Source organism: Fukomys damarensis, unplaced genomic scaffold (assembly GCF_012274545.1).
Source record: "Fukomys damarensis isolate Sample0158 unplaced genomic scaffold, DMR_v1.0_HiC HiC_scaffold_23, whole genome shotgun sequence".
Lineage (NCBI taxonomy): Eukaryota > Metazoa > Chordata > Mammalia > Rodentia > Bathyergidae > Fukomys > Fukomys damarensis.
Window position 1 is genome coordinate 64,127,270 of NW_022900935.1, and position 19,193 is coordinate 64,146,462.

Sequence of the window (19,193 nt, forward strand, 5' to 3'; positions counted from 1 at the left end):
AGCTGCTCTGTCTCTAGGCTAGGGGTTTCCTTTTGTGGACAGCCTAGCGGTGGCCCAGAACTTGTACCCAGAGGTTTGAGCATCCAGCAGCTGCCCTCTGGGCATTTGTCCCTTGGTTCTGGCACCTCTCTGCATCCTGCCCTGCACTGGGCACCCCTTGTAATTAGGGGCCCATGAGACACCAGGCTGTGCTCCCTCCCACTAGGTTCTGGTGGAGCATTCCACAGGGCCCCCTGCAGAGCAAGGCCAAGTGCTCAGAAGTCCTTGGGAGGTTGTGACCTGCCTGTCCCCTCCGTGTTTACACTGTGCTGCCCTCTCTGCCTGCCCCTTGCAGCTCAGAAGCACCTGCTGGGTGGAGGGGCGTGATGGAACCTCAGGGAACCTCAGGGCACCCGTTTCTCCATGCTCACGGCCACATGACACACATTGAGTCTTTCCAGCTGATTCTAGTCCCTTACTGTCCTGTCTGTTCTGGTGACCAAGTTGCCCTAAGTTGGCCGTGGAGCCCTGCAGCAGCAGCCTGTGTGTGCACGAGATGTCCCGTCATTCTTGGGAGTGCCGCCTTGCTTCCTTGTGTTGTCACATTGTCCCCATACCCTGCACCTCTGGCAGGAGTCAGCCACGTCTCCAGGAGCCCTGGGTTCTCTCCATGGCACGTGGTGTTGGGAGTCATGATTAGGGCAAGGGGTGCTTACTGTCATTAGGGCACTGCTGTCCCAGGCCACTTCTTTGACCCCACCGGGAACCCCACTTGCCCCATCCCTCCTGGATGTCCGTCTCTGGGGCTTCCGCTGCTCCAGGCCCCTTCCCCTGTTTGATACTGGCCCACCCTACCCCACCACAGGGCTCTGGTTCCTGCTTGTCACTGTGAGGGTAGCTTGTGGTACCTGCCTTGCCTCCACCTCTGAGGCCTGGGACCCTCCCACACCTTCCTTCTCTTAGGTCAGCCATGCCCTCCATGCCCTCCACTGCCCACCCCATGGCCAGAGTATGCTGGAACCATCTCTGCCTGGGTGTCCTGTGGGGCAGGTCCGGAAACAGCCCAGGACCTCCTGAGGCCCTGGAGGGGGTGCACGGAAATGGGGGTGACGATGCAAGCTGAGGGAACTGGGTGGCCCTGCATGATGGTGGGTGAGCAGGGGGAGGCTACACCACTGGCCCCAGACTTTGTCTGGATCACGGCCATAGCAGCAAGTTGCTTTTCTCAGCTTCCAGCCAAGGAGGTCCTGCCCTGAGAGCCTGTGCCATGTCCTGCTTACTCTGCCAGAGAGATCCTCCCCACCTGTAGCAGGGCAGGGTCTAGGGTCCAGCATGCCCTTCCCTGGGGCCACACACACACACACACACACACACACACACCCATCCTTGGGTCTTTGCATTCTGGGGAGTGGGCAGCTTCAGGGAGCCTGGGACTGAGCTGGGTGGAGGCTGAGGGTCCCTGCTGACCCTCCTGTTTCCTACAGCAGAGGATGAGGACGTGCTGGCCTTCAACCTGCAGCACCTAGCCACGCTGGCCACAGCCTGGTCCCTGGTGGAGGCTGCCAGCCTGGACAGCACAGTGGCTTCAGCCCAGCCCCCAGCTGCCGACCCTCATGGGGGCCCCAGGCTCACACCCCGTATGCAGATCCTACAGCGCAAGGACTCTTGGACCCCCAAGACCAAGCCTGTAAGTGGGTCCTATTCCACATCCCCAGCACTGTGATGGTGCAGGGCGACCCTGCACACAGGCTGCCCGCACCACCCCGAGCTGGCTCTCAGACCCCTGCACCCATCCCACACACAGGTCTGCCCCCTGAAGGCTGCCATCGACCGGCTGGACACCCAGGAGGTGGAGATGCGTGTGCGGCTGGCAGAGCTCCAGCGGCGCTACAAGGAGAAGCAGCGGGAGCTGGCTCGCCTGCAGCGCAGACATGACCACGAGTAAGCTGTCGCCCCTGTTCCCCACAGCCACTCCTGGGAGGCCACCCCCTGTCCGCAGAGGCCATTCCACAATGGCTGGGATCGGGAAGCTTCTCAGAGGTGTGGTACTCAGGAGACCTGAAATTGAGGCTTTTGGCTAGTAAGGAACCTGAGTAGAGGTGGCAGGGAGTCCAGGGTAGAACTAGTCACCCAGCAGAGGCCAGGACAGGAGGATGCTGCGCCACAGGTGGGGATGGGGAGTGAAGGATCAGCACCCAGAAAGGGTCTAGGTGTGGCTGGGGAGGACTGGAGGCCAGGGCCGATGTTGGGGGCTATTCCAGGAACAGGGCAAACCTGGCTATTACAGCAAGGGCCAAGGGAGTGCCCTGGCTGGTAGGGGCAAGACGGGCAGGCAGGACTGCAGGGGATGTGCAAGGGGGCTCTTGGCTGAGCTCCGGGAGCGCCTGTCTGTGGCCCCCGCAGCCCTTTGGGCAGTGCCCTCTGGTGGACATATCAGGGTGGCGGGGGAGGGCATATGTCTGACAGCAACCCCTGGTGTCCCCAGGCGAGAAGAAAGTTCCCGAAGCAGTCCAGCGAGGAGGGGGCCTGGCCGGCCTAGGAAGCGCAAGCACTCCAGCTCGCTGCCTACCCTGCGGCCTGGGGGCCAGCTCGCCCGGAGTGACGGCAAGAAAGCCAAGTGAGTCCTGCGCACGGGACAGGTGGGCAGGGCTTGCCCAAGTGCTCTCCGGGCCCAGGAAGCAGGGTCCCAGCTCCTCTCAGGCTCTTCCTGCTCCCTGGGCTGTGGGGCCCCTCCAGCAGCTGAAGCAGTGTCCGGCACAGCCCTGCTCGGGGAGGCACCACCGAGCGCAGACACCCTCTGCCTGTGCCCAGCCCTCAGCATTGGTGCCACTCTTTAGGAAAGCCGCAGTACCAGGTCTCAACCACACCAGCTCTGAGCCGGGCTGTGGCCAAGGCCATGGCACGGCCCCCATTCGCACCACCGGCCTGGCCCCCTCAAGTGCGAGGCGGCGTTGCGTAAAAGGCTCTTTATCTGCACTGTATAAAGTCGTTGGTCACGCTGTGCTGCTGCTCACGGCTGCCGTGCGATGTTATTATCCATTACCCGCCCGGCGCGGTCGTTGGCGCACTCCCGGGCCGGGTATAATTGTCCTTCTCGGCTACAAATTGCCTCTCCCGGCAGGCCCATTTGCATAAATCCTCCGAGCTCCTCCAAACACGATTGGCGCGCGTGCACACTGCATCAATCCTGATGATTTGGTAATAATAGTTAAATCGGCACTAAATGGTTCCTTCAATTAAGACAGAGGCAAAAAATTAATCTCAGGGCTTTATGTCACAAAACATTAGCAAATGCAGAGAAGGTTACAGGGCGGGGGAGTTTGTGTGGGCTGCGGGAAGGGATTCACCATATGGCTGGGGGCCCCTCACCGAGCTGTCCCTCCACCCTGCCCAGGTGTCACCCAAAGCAGGGCTCCAGGGATATCCCTTTGAGGACCCGCCAGCAGCGAGAGGGCTGCTGGGCAGGACAGGACCACTGGAGGCCGGGGTCTTGCTGAGGATGCCCTGCACAGAGTTGGGGTGGGCCCTGGAGCAGCTGCCCTGTTGCCCTGGAGCCTCCAGTCCCAAACCCTAGCCTGGAGGCTTGAACATTGCAGCCACTTCCCTGTGTGACCAGAGAAGCCAGGCCCCAGCTAGAGAATAGCAGCTTCAAGGTAGGGAAGGAAACTGAGTCCAGGGCCCTCCTTTCCCAAAGATAGGCTCTGCCACCTCCCTCCATCTTCAGCTCCTGTCCCCACTCCATGTTGCTGGGCCCTGTGGCAGTAGCAGGCGATTGGGGAAAGGCTTTTGCTGTGCAGGAAGTGGGAGGGTCAGGCGGGGTGGCAGGAAGCTGGGGTCTAGGAGGCTCCCTGAGCTACAGGGCTTCCTGCCTGATATCCTCAGCCCGAGGCCCAGCCTCCTTGCTGGACAGGAAGGTGAAAAGGGGCATCTGCATCCAGCCGCACAAGGCCAAGGCCCCACCAGGCTCCCAGTGCCTGTGCAAAGCTCATTCTCATGAACAGCCAGGCTCCCAGTCCCTGTCCAACCAAGAGCGGGCAGACAGAACCTCATTCTCAATTTCCCCGTGAGAAATAGTGCTGGGACAGAAATAGAATCATGCACCGGTTGCAGGAAGGGGCTGGACAGAGGAGTCTACCCCTGTGGTGTGGCGGTTGAGGCCTAGATCGGGGGAGCTTGGGCAAGATCCCTTTTCCTGTGTCTCTAGCAGCTGCTGGCCTGCACTGACCCCCTGACACAGCTCCCGTCCTGGAGGAGAAAGCAAGCCTGTGGGAAATGGGGAAACTGAGGCTCAGACTCAGCAGCTTCCAGGACCCATCTGGGAAGTGGATGGTGGGGTGCAGGTTCCCTCCACAAGACCCCAGTTGAGGGCCTGAGTCTGGAAGGAGAGTCTGTATCTCTTTGCTGCTCCCACCCCATTGGAAGTGGACCCTGTCCCTGGAAGGCTGTCCCTCCACTTGTGCTCTTTGTTCCTGGCTCTGGTAGGGTTGAGCCTTGGACACTTAACCAAGAGCCAGGCCTGGGCCTGCTCCCTACCCAACCTCACGGAGAGGCACTCATACTACTGTCCCATTTACCAGATGAAATGGCTGGCTGGGGCCACGGTTCCGGTCACACAGGCCAGGTGGGCCACAGGGCCCTGGCCCCTGAACACTGGGCTGCCTCTTGGGAGCCGGGGCCCCTGCTGGTCCCCAGCCTCTCTCACTGGACACCACCCGAAGGGTATCCCTCCTAGGCAGGTGGGATGAACAAAATTCGGGGAAAGAAATACCCACTTCCAGCAAGGCCCAGCAGGAGACCGGCAGATACGGGGCCAGAACCACTGAGACCTGTTGGCTGGTGGGCAGAGAGGGCCGGTAGGTGCCCGTGGCGGGTCGGTGCTGCCTCGGTTGCCCAGACTCTAGAGGGGCGAGGCCTGCCCTGAAAGGGGCAGGACTGTCCTGGCCACACAGCTCGGAGGGAACAAGTCCGGGGCACCAGGGCAAGCTCCCAGGCCTGTGCTCACCTTGTTCCCACGGCCATCTTGCCCCTAGGGCAGTGCGGGCCAGCTTGAGTCTACTGTGTGCGGAGCTTCAAGGCAGCGACGAGCCCATGAAGAAGCGGAGCAGACTGGAGAAGAGCGTCTACGTGGGCCTGCAGACAGCCTCTGCGGTGAGCCACACCTGCACCCACCTTGAGGGTGTAGGGACAGGGAGCAGGTGGCGTGCGTTCGCCCAGCCCTGTGCCAACACCTGGCTGGGGTGCCCCTAGCCCAGGTGCAGCAGCCTAGCCTCTGAGCTGTGGGTACCTCAGCAGTGGTGGCGAGGCTTCGGTGGGCTGGGGCAGGGGAGGCAGTCGCTGCCCGTGCACCCCACTACCTTCCCCCACCTGAGCTCCTGCCATCGGGAGGGGACCTGCACGGGGAGCAAGCATTTGTCAATAGGAGGGCAGCCCTGGCCCTTCTAGGGGTGGCACTGAACCATGTGTCCAGGTTGCCTACAGCCTACCCGTCTCCAGGGTCAGGAGCCAGGCCTGTCCCCCTCGGATCAGGAGTAAATGACCTATAACCAGGGCATCCTGGCCCTCGGCCTCCCCTTGCCCCAAGGCCACCTGTGTGGTTGGGTGGAGTGGAGATTGTGGGGTGGGTGACAGTCATAAGCATCAGCCCCACGGGGGCCTGGTGATCCCAGGCCACATGTCTTCTCAGCCTTTTGAGGGCAAGGCTTCAGGGCCACCATCTTCTGAGCCCTAAATTGGCAGTGGGGGAGCCCAGGGACCTGTGGCTGGGGCAGGCCCGAGAGTGCAGCCACTGCCTTCCTGTTCACAGGAGAAGGTGCAGTGTAAAAAAAGCAGCCAGGGCGAGCTGACATCCTCGGTGGCCCACAGAGTGGCCCAGCTGAAGCCGAAAGTCAAGAGCAAGGGGCTGCCTGCCGGCCTCAGCCCCTTCCCTCGGAAGGAAGCCGCCTCAGGGGGGCGCATCCGGAAGCTGCCCCGAACCAAGAATGCCAAGGTGTCTGGGGCAGCCCAGCACCCACAGCCTGATGGTGATGGTGGCAGGGAGATGCCCAAGTTCCCAGCCCAGCCAGCGGTAACTGTGGCGCATGAGGCAGGCAAGTTGGTGTAAGCAGCTATAGCGAGGACCTGCAGGATCGGTCGGTCACCCGATGGCTGGGGACGGGTACACAGGGTGGAGGTCACCACTAGAGCCAGCTAGGGGCGCCTCTTGCTGAGACAGGCGAGGAAGAATCCCTGTCCTAGGGCAGCTCACTGCTCTCTGAGTGGGGAGGAAAGAAACCCCTGGACACATCCTGGAAAGCAACAGGGTTAAAAATAGGCTTCTGACTGCCCCCACTGCTTCCCGCAGCATCCGCCAGGCTGGCCAGAGGTTATCTCTGCCTCCAGCAGACGTGTGTCCAGAAACAGGAGCCTGGAAAAATAGACTTTTCCTCCCTGGGGTCAGAGGCCTGAGAAGGAACAAAGGCAGGCTGCTGGGGGTAGCAGGGGCTTTTCCCGGCCAGTGGATGGCAGGAGAGGAAGGGACTGTCCCAGGGAGAGGCCCAGCCCTACACGGTGGTGCTGTAAGAAGACCAGTCCCGGGCCAGAGATTTAGCTCAGTGGTTCTGCCGCCTGCTTCACAAGCACAAGGACCGGAGTTCGATCCCTGGTACAAAAAAAAAAAAAAAAAAAAAAAAAAAAAAAAAAAAAAAAAAAAAAAAAAAAAAAAAAAAAAAAAAAAAAGAACAAAAGACCAGTCCCATCCTCACTCCAGCTGACCCCCAAACCAGCCCCAAGGACGTCAGCAGTGGGCTCCACCTATAGTCCCCCCGGTGGACTTGTATGTTAGGCCCTAGTCCACTCCCAGTTGGCTGTTCAATGCTAAACCACAGCCCTCTCTGCTCCGTGCAGGCAGCGGCTCTGACAGCGAGGGCTGCCAGGCACTCCTGGGAACAGAGACAGCCCCCAAAGACCCTGGGCTGGTGCTGCACCCTGGGACCGGCATGGCCGTCCTGGGGCCCTCGCCCTCCTCCGTGGTCAAGATGGAAGCCAATCAGAAGGCCAAGAAGAAGAAGGAGAGGCAGGGCCTGCTAGGTAACCAGGAGGATGGGGCAGGCTGGAGCAGAGGGCACCGGCAGCAGGGGCCTTGCAACAGTGTCCCTCCTTCCCCCAGGGGCCTGCCGCCTGTCCAGCCCTGAGAGTGAGGTCAAGATCAAGAGGCGGGCAGTGAAGGCCAAGGTGGGAGCCAAACTAGAGCGGGCCCCAGGGCAGCGGCCCCCAGGTGCACCAGGCAAGAGGAAAGCCAAGGGCAAGGCCAAAGGCAGCCTGCGGGCAGAGCCGGGGGCTGCTGCCAGCAGGGATGCTCTCTTCAGCCCCACCCGGGCCTTCGCCTGCCGTGAGGAAGGCGACAAATTGGCCAGTGAGCGCCTCAAGAGAGCCACACGGAAGAGCACTGTGCTGCAGCCGGTACTGCGGGTGAGGCCAGCAGGGCAGTGGGCACTGAGATGCCCAAGGACAGGAGGGTGCGAGCTGGGAAAGGCTCCCCAAGCCTGCGCCCCCCCCCCGCCAGCTTCTCCGAGCCCAGGCTCAGTCTGAGTCACAGCCCAGGCGGCCACGGGCAGGGAGGGCACTGCCACGCTCACCTCTGTTCTCTGCATCTGCCCCATGCACAGCGGAGGAACGGGGCCCTGTCCATCACCCTGTCAGCCCGCAACGCCAAGGCCATCCTGGGGAAGGGCAGGAAGCTGGGCAAGGTGAAGAGCAAACAGGTAGCAGCAGCGCCCCCAGCCCGGGAGCCCAGCCTCGGTCAGCCCTCTGACCTTGCCCTTGCCCCTGCTCACCCCTGTGCCCTACCTAGGGCCAAGGCCGTGCCGTGAGCCGGCTGCTAGAGAGCTTTGCCATGGAGGATGACTTCACCTTCGGCCGTGACAGCAGCTTCTCAGAGGAGGAGGAAGGGGAGGAGGAAGAAGAAGCATCCAGGGGCTTGCTGAGCGCCGAGCAGAGTGCCGCCCTGGGTGAGCAGCCCAGGAGATGGGTGGCGCAGGTGCAGGGTGGGACTGGGGTGCACACCTGGGCCTCAGTGACCCACCACCTGCACCCCACAGCTCGCTCCTGCACCATCCACAAAGAAGACCTGCAGGACGGGCTGCCCGTGCTCATCCCCAAGGAGGACAGCCTGCTGTATGCCGGCAGCGTCAGGACCCTGCAGCCCCCGGACATGTACGTGAGCCCCGGCCTGGCAGGAGGGTGGGGGCTGCCCCTGGTGGGCACCGAGTCTCCCCAGGCCCCTCACTGCCCGCTGCCTGTAGTTACAGCATTGTCATCGAGGGCGAGCGAGGCAACCGGCCCCGCATCTACTCGTTGGAGCAGCTCCTGCAGGAGGCGGTGAGCACCTGGCCTGGGGATCGGAGGTGGACCTGCCCGGACCTTGACCCCACTACTCATGGCTATTGCTCCCTCTCCTGCAGGTTCTTGACGTCCGGCCACAGTCCAGCCGGTACCTCCCACCCGGCACCCGGGTCTGTGCCTACTGGAGCCAGAAGTCTCGTTGCCTCTACCCGGGCAACGTGGTCCGAGGTAAGCGTGCCCAAGGCTGGGACTCGGTCCTGGGTCCCCAGAGACCCACAGAGTGCTGCTGGAGACCCTTGTCCTGAAGTCTAGCTGGCTCTGCAGACTGGAATGTGGCAAACAATAGAAGCAGCTCCCTGGTGGCCATAGAAAAGCCAGGGGGAGCCACCCATGTCCAGCGAGACAGACGAGGTTGGCAAAGGACCCAGAGTGCCAGTGACAGCGTCACTCAGCCCATCACAAGCACCCCGGCTGCCCCAGCAGAACTCCTCACCCCACAGCAGGGCGGGTGGGAAGGCTTAGGTGGGACAGGCGCTGGCTGCTCTCAGGCAGCTCCAAGGCCAGATGGGGTCAGGGAGTAGAGGCAAGCCAGTTTGGCACCCGCCACCCTCCTGCCTCCCCGTCTTGGCACGGCCCAGCCACACACTCAGGGCACACCCCATCCACAGGTGCCTCCAGTGACGAGGAGGAAGACCTGGACTCCGTGTTGGTGGAGTTCGATGACGGGGACACCGGCCACATCGCAGTCTCTAACATCAGACTACTCCCTCCCGACTTCAAGATCCAGTGTGAGCCCCCAAGAGTGCGGGTGGGGCCCTTCCGGCCCCTGTCCACCCCTGTGTCCTGCACGGAGGCCTCCACCAGCTCTGGGCAGGCCCCCAAAGGGTGCAGTGAGGGGTTAAGGTCACTCTGCGGACCTGCACTGAGCCCCTCTGCTCGCTCTGCAGGTACAGAACCCTCTCCAGCCCTGCTAGTGTCCAGCAGCTGCCGGAGAACCAAGAAAGCATCCAGCGAGGCCCCCCCACCCAGCGAAGCTCCCACCCCCAGCCTGTCCCCTAAAGTGCAAGATGGCCCTGAAGCATCAAAGACTTCTGGGAAGAAATCCATCAGCAAAGACAAAACTGGTATTTGGAGGACCCTGGGGCAGAGGAGGGTCCCTCTGGGTAAGGGGCTGGGCAGGGTCTGGGAGGAGTGGGTGGAGGCAGCCTCGTGGGTGCAGCCAGTCCCTCTGACTGCCTGGCTTTCCCCGCCCCAGGCAAAGGTGACCTCCTAACCTCAGGTGCCAAATCCCCCTCGGGGGCTTCAGATCACTTCCTTGGTCGCCGGGGCGGCCCCCTGCTCAGCTGGTCAGCAGTGGCACAGACCAAGCGGAAGGCAGTGGCTGCAGCAGCCGTGGGCGCCAAAGGGCCAGGGGTGCTGCAGAACCTCTTCCAGCTCAACGGCAGCACCAAGAAGCTGCGGACCCGCGAGGCCCTTTTCCCAGTGCATAGCGTGGCCACACCGGTGTTCGGCAACGGTTTCCGGGCTGACTCTTTCAGCAGCTTGGCCAGGTCCTATGCACCCTTTGTTGGTGGGACTGGGTCGGGTCTGCCTGGAGGCAGCCATAAGCTGCTGCGGGCCAAGAAGGCCGACCGAGCGGAGGCCGAGAAGGCAGGGCGGCGCCGGGCAGGCAGCGAGTTCCTGGTCAAGCTGGACCACGAAGGAGTGACCTCCCCCAAGAACAAGAGCTGCAAGGCACTGCTTGTTGGTGACAAGGACTTCAGCCCCAAACTGGGGCGGCCCCTGCCTAGCCCCAGTTATACACACCCAGCCCTGGTGGGCAAAGACAAGAAGGGGCGGGCACCCATCCACCCGCTGCCCATGGGGCTGGCGCTGCGCAAGTACACAGGCCAGGCTGAGTACCCCCTGCCCTGCGACAGTGACTGCCCCAGCTCCTACTCGGACGAGGATGAGGATGGGCCGGAGCTGGCTGCTGGCGTGCCCTCCCGCTTTCTCACGCGGCTGTCCATGTCCTCCTCTTCCTCGGGCTCATCCACCTCCTCCTCCTCGGGGTCGGTGTCCACCTCCAGCCTCTGCTCCTCGGACAACGAGGACTCCTCTGACAGCTCGGACGATGAGGACCCGGCTCTGCTGCTGCAGACCTGTCTCACCCACCCTGTGCCTGCCCTCCTGGCCCAGCCCGAGACCCTGCGCTCCAAGGGGGGCAGCCCCCATGCCCACGCCCACGCCCAGCGCTGCTTCCTGTCCAGGGCCACGGTGGCCAGTGCGGGTGCCGGCCCAAGTGTTGGCAAGTCCAAGCTCAAGCGCAAGGAGGCCCTGAGCTTCTCCAAAGCCAAAGAGCTTTCCCGGAGGCAGCGGCTGCCTTCCGTGGAGAACCGGCCAAAGATCTCGGCCTTCCTGCCTGCCCGCCAGCTGTGGAAGTGGTCGGGGAACCCCACACAGGTAGGTGGACCACCAAAGGCTCTGCGGCAGACCCACAGATGCCGCCCTTGATGCCTGTCCCCTGGGTAGACTGGGGTAAATGGTGGGGTTTTTGCCCTGGTGAATGACACCGCCACGGTGGACAGCTGTATGCGTCTCTGGCCGCAGACCCATGGTGTCTTTTGAGTCCATTGTAGTTTTTCTGTCCTGCACCTGTGGGGGGGGGCCTAATCCGGGCATGGCCCCCTTGTCTTGGGTGGTGTTTGGGTGGCTCCCTCCAGTGGCTGTGTGGCTGCTCCCCGCCCTTGCAGGGCCCTTTTGTGTGCACACACACATACACGCCCAGAACACCCCACCTGTCCCTGCCACGGTCTCTGTGCCTCCTGGACCCCGGCCCTCACCTGCTGTCCCCATGTCTCCCCTGCAGAGGCGGGGCATGAAGGGCAAGGCCAGGAAGCTGTTCTACAAGGCCATTGTCCGGGGCAAGGAGACGCTGCACATCGGGGATTGTGCAGTCTTCCTGTCGGCGGGGCGGCCCAACCTGCCCTACATCGGCCGCATCGAGAGCATGTGGGAGTCCTGGGGCAGCAACATGGTAGTGAAGGTCAAATGGTTCTACCACCCCGAGGAGACCAAGCTGGGGAAGCGGCAGAGCGACGGGAAGGTGAGGGCAGGGCGGGTTCAGCGGGGGCCCAGCCCTCCGTGGGGCCCTTGGGGGAACAGCACCCGCAGCCATTGCCACCTGCCACGGCAAGGGGGTGGTCGCCCGGAGCCCTGCCCTGCCCGTACAGAGGCCCAGGCTGCGCTGCTGAGGCTCCCAGTGAGATCCGGAATGATCGTATCCCCTGGGGGGCTGTTACCGAGCAGCCTTGGCTCTGAGCAGGTCGGGTTTACACCTGAGATCCAGAGCAGCCCCCAGGGTAGGCTCTGCGCTTACCCACCCACACCCTGCCCTCCCCAGAGAAGCCAGGTTTCCTCCAAAGAAATGAGTTTCAGACTCCAAACCCGTGGGTTCCCCAGCATAGACTCCTGGGTCTTTATCGGAGCCTCACTCCAGTGCCCGCTTCCTGAGCACTAAGTCTTGCTGGGTGTCGGGGGGCACGGAGCAAGGCCTCCCCGACGCATGCCCTGCCCTGCAGAACGCGCTGTACCAGTCCTGCCACGAGGATGAGAACGACGTTCAGACCATCTCCCACAAGTGCCAGGTGGTGGGCCGTGAGCAGTACGAGCAGATGACCCGGGGCCGCAGGCACCAGGACCGGCAGGACCTCTACTACCTGGCGGGCACCTACGACCCCACCACTGGGCGCCTGGTGACGGCCGAAGGTGTGCCCGTCCTGTGCTGAGCCCGCTGCGGCCTCCCGCCCTCCCCGGGCCCCCGTGTGGAGGTCAGGCCGAGCCAGGGGTAAGTCTGAGAAAATATGCAACCGCACCGAGGCAGCACCAGGCTTTTCCACGACTTTCCCTGGAAAGCGCGCTCTTGGCACAGACTCGCACCCGTCCTGTCTGCCATGGAGGGTCGGGCCGGCCCTCACGGCCCGGCTGCTCTGTTTTCCCACGTTACAGTTCTCAAGAGATTAGAACCCAAGCCATATACCCCTAGTACCTCCGACTGTCTCCCACCAGGGAAAGCAGAAATCAGGTGTGTTGTCTATTTATTTCTCTATGTAAATATTGTTATTTCCGTGGGGAAGTTTTATGGGGAAAAAAATGGAAAGGATTTTTCCCCACCCGCGTGATGAGGGTGTGTGCGTGTTCACATGTGTGCGTGTGTGTGCACAGCGGTTTTGTTCTGGAGTTATCTTTGGAAATGCACTGTTCTCCTCAGCCTAGCTGAGTCCTCCAGGACACCTGTGATGACAAAGGCGGCTCAGGCAGGGTGGGGCCGTGTCCATGGGACGGCTGGGGGGCCACTTGCTGCCCTGGCAGCCTCTGGGGCCAACTGTACAGTGAAAGTCACACCCGTGTGCACTTTGGTACATCCTGTATTGGGCTTGGGGTCTTGATCCACATCTCTAGGGAGAGGGGATTCTGATGACAAGATGAAAACCAGGATCAGCCTGTCCCCCACTCTGGGAAGGACCGCAGCCATGTGTATCTTACCTCTACTTAAGACAAAAACGAACAAATATTTTATTTATCAATAAGAAAAAGTGCTGTTTTGATTTTATTTTCTAAGTATTCCAGTTATTTCTGATTTCTGTTTCCTTGGCCAGTTTGCCCCAGGCAGAACAATTGGGCCCCAGCCCCTGTGCCCTGTGGCCCCACCGGAGTGCCCTTCACCCTTTTCCCTTTCTAGAGAGCAGCAGGCTGCAGTGGTGGGGTGGCTGGACCAGGCCCCTCTGGGCTGGGGCTGGACCGCAGCTCCCCCATCCCTTCCACACCACAGGACAGTGGCTGTGAAAGACCCCTCCCACCCTGATCCCCCCGTGTCTCACTCCCACTGGTGACCTCACTGGCCCCGGGAAGGGGGCAATGCCCTAGACCCAGCCGCCGCCCACCCTGGAGCTTTCTGGGTCTTCTCTGCAGCTGCTTGGCAGGGTGAATGGCCTTGCTAGCCCTGTCCCCAAGAGCCCAGGAGAAGTCGGCACCCTCCATCCCCTATAGTCAGAGCGGGCCAGTCTGACCACCTAGAAACCCCACGCCCCACCCCACAAGGCCTCTGCCCTGCGGGAGCTGCAGAGAAGCCCGGGAAGTGGGAGGTACAAGAGCACCTGGAGCCCCTCCTTGCTCCGGCCAGTCAGGAATACAGCCCACCCCTGGGGCCTTGTTTCCCCCAAAGGGCTGCTCCTGGAGGCTCCACTGGACACCCAAGGGTGGGGAGGGGGCCCCTACACCCACCCCAAGTCTGCCCTGTGTCCCACTCGAGTGCAATATTTCATTCCTGGTGGTGGCCCGGGGAGAAGGCCCTTGGGCGCCACTCACAGTTTAGGAACCAGAAAGTCGTCACGTGGAGGCAAAGGTCTGACTGCCAGCCTGGGATCTGGGCTGGCCTGGCCCTGGTGCAGGGACAGAGGCCGCTTTCCTTGGCCACCTCTTCGCCTTCAGCCAGGCTTTCCCCTTCACCTGTATTTTTATTTTCTCTTTTCCTTCCTTCCTGTGTGCGTGCGGGCAGTGTGACCCCCCCCTTCTCCGTGGTTAAACGTGGCAGAAGCACGATTCTTGTACATGTGTAAACTAAGAGGATGGTTGGATTTTTTTTTCAATGTAAACACTAAAAACAAAACACAAAGGTTTTATGAACAGCAAACTCTATGTAAAGGCATTTTAGTATTAAATTTTTTATTGATAACTTGCTTAAGAATAAATATATGAACTATTGTACAGGTTTTCTGTGGTTCGGATGGTGACTCTGCCTGGTATCCTGTGTGCTGGGCCCCCTGTGACCCCTGAGGACCGGGGCGCAGGGATCCCAGGTCTGGCCTGGGCCTCCCTTCCCTCTCATGGTGACAGACCAGAAAGGGAGAGGGGTGGCCTCCAACTTGGAAACCCCCAGAACATGGGTCCCCTTGAGCCCAGAAGCTCTCCCCTGTGACAAGTCTGTCACCAATCTGAACCCATCTGCATGGCCAGAAGAGGTTCTTCCAGAAGAGGAGCAGGTGGATTGCAGCACAGAGACAGTTGGACGTGGTAGCGCACACCCATAATCTGAGCACTCTGGGAGGCTGAGGCAGGAGGATCTTAGGCTCAAATACTTGGCAATTTAGCAAGATCCTGTCTCAAAATGAAAAAAAGAGGCTGGAGACCTAACAGTGTGAAGACCACCGGTTCAGTCCCCAGTGCCTCAAAAGAGCACATAGTGAAGGAACAGGATGGCTTCCAAGGCCCACTCTGATCACCACGGACGCCAGGAATGAGGGCTGCCGCACAGAAGACGCCCTCCTGGGAAGGATAAGAATTGATTCATTCAACAAACATTTTCTCTGCTGACAAGTGTGCAGGAGATAATAAACGACAGTCCTGATTGTTAAACAGAAGATTGCATAGCCCTGAGCGGCAGCCCAGGGTCAGAGTATGTACCCGGAATTGGGGTACTGTGCACCTCTTACCGAGACAGAGCCCACCCATGCGCTGCAGACCAGGAAGAAGCCTGACCCTCACCAGGGAGGGGATGCTCCTTGCTCCATCTGCAGCCCCCCCCCCGTGTGTAGGGGCTGCAGGACCATGTGCACACGGGTGCACACATACAACACACACACATGTACACACTGGTACAACCACCCCACCCCCATGTTCCTCCAGGGCACAGACCCATCAGACCCTATTCCGGGAGACAGAAGGCCCAAGTGCCGCTGGCCTAGCCAGGACCTGTGACGTACAGTACATACAACACACACACATGTACACACTGGTACAACCACCCCACCCCCATGTTCCTCCAGGGCACAGACCCATCAGACCCTATTCCGGGAGACAGAAGGCCCAAGTGCCGCTGGCCTAGCCAGGACCTGTGACGTACAGTCGAGGGACACAAGGAGCCCCCACAAGCTTCCTCACCACTCCAGTCCTGCCAGTAGGGATCAGGATGGAGCAGGACAGTGCAGACTGTACCCTCAGATCTCTGAGGCTGTGACCTGGCAGCCCCTCTTGGTACAGTGACTCCGGTCCCCCACTGGCTGCCAGAGCTGGCTGCTTAGGGAGCCACGCCCAGACCCACAGCTGCAGGGAGGAGGCCCTGCACGGCAGTACAGGGGGCCTGTGGCCCAGATTTCTGGTATCGAGACCCCTGTGGACAAAGGAGAAAGACAGGACTAGGGTAGGGCCAGACCCCTGTGGGCTTGGGAAACCCAGCTTTAGCACCTGCTGCCTAGAATCCAGCCTGGGACGGAGCCAGGATGGGAAGGAGGCCCAGTCGCCGCCTGGGCTCCTGGGGTTCTGAGTGAGGAATTCGACACATCCCCCGCTTCCTGCCCGCCCAGGCTCTGGTGGAAGTGCTGGCCCCAAGACAAGGGCTTAGGGGCAGGGTGTAGGAGCACAGCACTGAGGCCTGAAAACGGGGCTGGGGTGCCAGATGAAGTGTCCCCAACACGGCCATGTTGTGAGCCCCAGGGCCAGGCCGCTACAGCACAGCAGGGGTTGCCGCAGGCTTAGGGGAGCCCCCATCAAGGTCTAGCCTCCCCAAGGAGTTCTGCAAAGAGCAGGACACAGCCCAGCCCCACCTTGACCCCTGCGCCCGGAGTCCTCACGCCAGACAATGGCCCCAGCCCTTCAGAACTTGCTGCCCCAAGGAACAGGCCCAGGGCCAAGGGCAGGGTGTGGAGGGAAGGACACAGCCACGGTGCCCCAGGGGTTAAACATGCAAGACTGCGCTGATCAAGACAAACGAGCCATTATGTGAAACGCTGAAGCAAGATAAATGATGGCACTGGGTGAGCAAGATCGATAAAAGTGATGTTTTATCAGGTAGAAATGACAACCCAGCTGATCACAATTCGTTTTTAATACCACAAACCAATTGGGGATGAGGGGGCTTTAATTGCTGGTCCCCAGCCCAGGCAAGGTGGCCAGGGCTGGCTGGGAAGTGAGGCTCAGGCCAGGCCAGGCGTGGGGAGGCCACTCCAGCACTCAGCTGTCCAGGGGTTGGCCTGGCGAAAGGCCAGGGCCTCAGGCCCCTGGGTGTCCTCCCGAGTCTGCAAAGGTGCAAGGACCAGGGACAGGGTGGGGAGGGAGCCACCAGAGCCACTGGGTGCTGGCTAAAGAAATGGGTGGAAGTGGTGCTCCAGGAGAACAACCCGGAACAGCTGCACATTCCCGGGAATGCAGAGGCCTTGTCCCCCACCCATGGCCACCCCATCCCATCCCCAGGGGCACTGGTGAGCCAGCACCATCCTGCTCTAGGAGCGGGAAACCACGTGTTCTGTGCCCTCTCAGCCCCCTGCCCAGACCTGGCCCCACGCAGGGGCCCCCAGCACTGAGTGCAGCCAGCAAGAAAAACGAAAAGCTAAAGGGACCCAGGCCTGCAGCTGCCCCACCCCCAGGCAGGAGGGGCAGTGTGAGGATCCTTCCCTGGTTCCTGTGTGTCCCCACCTGTGAGCTCATACACACCTTGACCCTCTTGCCGCTGTGCACCTGCCGTGAAACCAGGGTTTCCAAGCTAACATGGGCAGGGCCCACCCAGTCTACGGCAGAAGGCTTCAGCCACAGCCCCAGGTAAGGAAGGGCTTCCATGCCGGACCCGCTTGCAGCCTGCTCATGCTCTCCTGGCTGCAGAGGCTGGAGCGCAAGGCCTCAACCCACGTGGGAAGCTAGAGCCCAGCCCGCTGTTGGGTCAGGGGTCCCAGCTGTCCCACCCAGCAGCTCCTTGGGGCCCAGGTGACAAGGGTTCATCTGGGGCGTGGCCCGGGCTGACTGTGGCCTCACCTGGGGGCTGCACTCACCTGTCTTCATTCTTGCTGTGCGAAGTGCCTGGCCTGTGAGGAGCACTGGACCCGGACGGGGCAGTCCAAGCAGGAGGAGGGTGCTGGGAGGCTCTGAGAGGAGCAGGAACTCAGGAAGCAGCGGGCTTCCAGGCAAGGCACCGGGCAGTGCAGGGAGGTGAAGGAGAGGCCCCAGGGAACTGCCCCACGCGCTGCTCCTGTGTCTGTCTGCATGTCCCCCTGCCCAGCCCCAGCCAGGGTACAGTGTTCCCGACTTGTGTGAGGAGGTGCAGGGGTGGAGGGGTGCCTGGGCCCTCATGAACCGCACTGGGGCCATCCTGCTCTGCCCTCCTTGCCAGGGCCCCAGACCAGCTCGGTGGCAACAGAAACTGAGGTTGGTGATTCAGGACACAGAGCCCCACGCCTGGCAGCCTGGACCCATTCCAGTGTAAGAGCCCACACCTGGGTCCTCCACACTGCTCAGCTGCCTGATTCTACTTCCTGCAGCCCCACACCTGCCCCAAGGACCCCACCCACACCCTGGGTGTCCTTAGAGGGCCCAGCTCCCAAAGAAAGGGTGCAAGGCTTCCCTGCACATTGCCCTGCTGTGTTTGGTCCATGGCTAGCCCTCTGAGGCGCTGTTTCAGTTCTGAAGTCCATGCACATGTTCTGACTTCCGTCCAGGACGAAGGCAGACAGGGCAGGCAGACAGCTGCCGCCACACAGAGCCGGGCTCGTAGGGAGCTGCACCGGTCACAGAGCCTGTGCCACTTCGGATCCTGGGAAAGCATTTGTCACCTCAGCTCCAAGCTCCTCTGACCACATCTGCCTCTTTCCTTCACTTAGCCTGGGGTCTCAGTCACCATCCCATGCCACCCCAGCTGCAGAGTCCACAGGCAACCAGGCAGGTGCCAAGGCAGGCAGCGGCCTCTGTCTACCGGAAGTTAAGGTGTGGGACCAGCATAGAACCTGGGCCTGCAGGGCCAGCAGCTGCTGCCCAAGGCAAACTGCGAGTCCTGCCTGCCTCAAGAGAGTCCAGCAGGGCACCCCCTCGACAGGCCGGTGCCCGGTGCTGCCAGCCTATTCCAACATCCCAGAAGTGGCCTGTGATGCCCCTGTACCGTCAGAGCAGGACTCCCCCAGCAGCCCTTCCCACAGCCATGGGATGTTCTAGAGGACTCTGCACAATTTGGTCTGCTGAAAGGGGAAAGTTAAAACCACCCTTTTTATCTGGGAACCTCTGGACACACTTGCGATCTTGCCTCTGCTCTGGAAATCTGTTTCTACTTACAAGAAGCAGGCTCGGGGCTGCAGTGAGCCAGGGGAGAGAGGAGACTCCACACTTGGCTCCTAATTATATCTCCTCTACCAGGCCCTTCAGTTGGACCCTGGCCTGGATCCCTGAGACCCCCAGCATGGCTCCCCCTTTGGAAGGTGTGCCCACAGATGAAGACAGATCAGCAACACCCACACCTGGGCCACCCATGCCCAGAGCCCAAGATCTGTGGGGTAGACAGGGAATTCTAGGGAAACTGGCATGGAAACCACACCACCTCCAAAAGGTCAAAGCCCTTGAATGTCCTGCAAGGTCCCAGGAGCCTTCTGCCTTGGGAAGAGCTGCTTCTTTGACCTGCTGGGGAGATGCACCCTGCTGCCACGTGGCTCTGAGGGCTGCTCTGGCCACGTGACCTGGCTGGGCCAGTCAGAGTCTCCGCCCCATCTGTCAGGGTTGGGCAGTGCCAGGTGGAGCCAATCAGGGTGTGTCCCTGGGACCCAAGGGCAGCACAACACCTCTGGCAGGGTAGACAGGAAGGATGCTACAAACCTGGACCCCTAGAGGTCCCTCTTGCAGTACTTCCTCAAGCCTTCTGATGGGGCTGTCTTGGTACTAGACCCTGGCGGTGACCAAAACCCCAGACTCCAGGATAGGGTTGTGGAACAAAGTATAGGACTTCCAGTTTCATTTGAATTTCAAGGAAGGAAAAAATAACGTGTAGCATAAATGTGTTCCATGCAATATTTGGGATACACTTAGATCAAAAATTACTTATTCTTTCTCTGAAATTTCAATTTCACCTGACATCTTGTTTTATTTCAAGCTTTCCAACATAAACTGAG

General features: G+C 60.9%; 1 protein-coding gene across 1 annotated transcript in view; it reads left to right on the forward strand.

The window, feature by feature from the left end:
• Bahcc1 (BAH domain and coiled-coil containing 1) overlaps window positions 1-14,041 on the forward strand; it is a 33,125-nt gene extending 19,084 nt beyond the window's left edge. The window contains exons 11-27 of the mRNA XM_033767431.1: window positions 1,464-1,666; window positions 1,784-1,920; window positions 2,465-2,596; window positions 5,010-5,127; window positions 5,783-6,065; window positions 6,862-7,044; window positions 7,124-7,425; window positions 7,623-7,718; window positions 7,808-7,964; window positions 8,055-8,169; window positions 8,259-8,334; window positions 8,418-8,526; window positions 8,967-9,086; window positions 9,246-9,422; window positions 9,554-10,740; window positions 11,147-11,383; window positions 11,859-14,041. Coding sequence (XP_033623322.1) covers window positions 1,464-1,666; window positions 1,784-1,920; window positions 2,465-2,596; window positions 5,010-5,127; window positions 5,783-6,065; window positions 6,862-7,044; window positions 7,124-7,425; window positions 7,623-7,718; window positions 7,808-7,964; window positions 8,055-8,169; window positions 8,259-8,334; window positions 8,418-8,526; window positions 8,967-9,086; window positions 9,246-9,422; window positions 9,554-10,740; window positions 11,147-11,383; window positions 11,859-12,065 — 3,839 coding nt within the window. The 3' untranslated portion in view covers window positions 12,066-14,041. The remainder of the gene's footprint in view (window positions 1-1,463; window positions 1,667-1,783; window positions 1,921-2,464; window positions 2,597-5,009; window positions 5,128-5,782; window positions 6,066-6,861; window positions 7,045-7,123; window positions 7,426-7,622; window positions 7,719-7,807; window positions 7,965-8,054; window positions 8,170-8,258; window positions 8,335-8,417; window positions 8,527-8,966; window positions 9,087-9,245; window positions 9,423-9,553; window positions 10,741-11,146; window positions 11,384-11,858) is intronic.
• The last annotated feature ends 5,152 nt before the right edge of the window (window positions 14,042-19,193 follow it).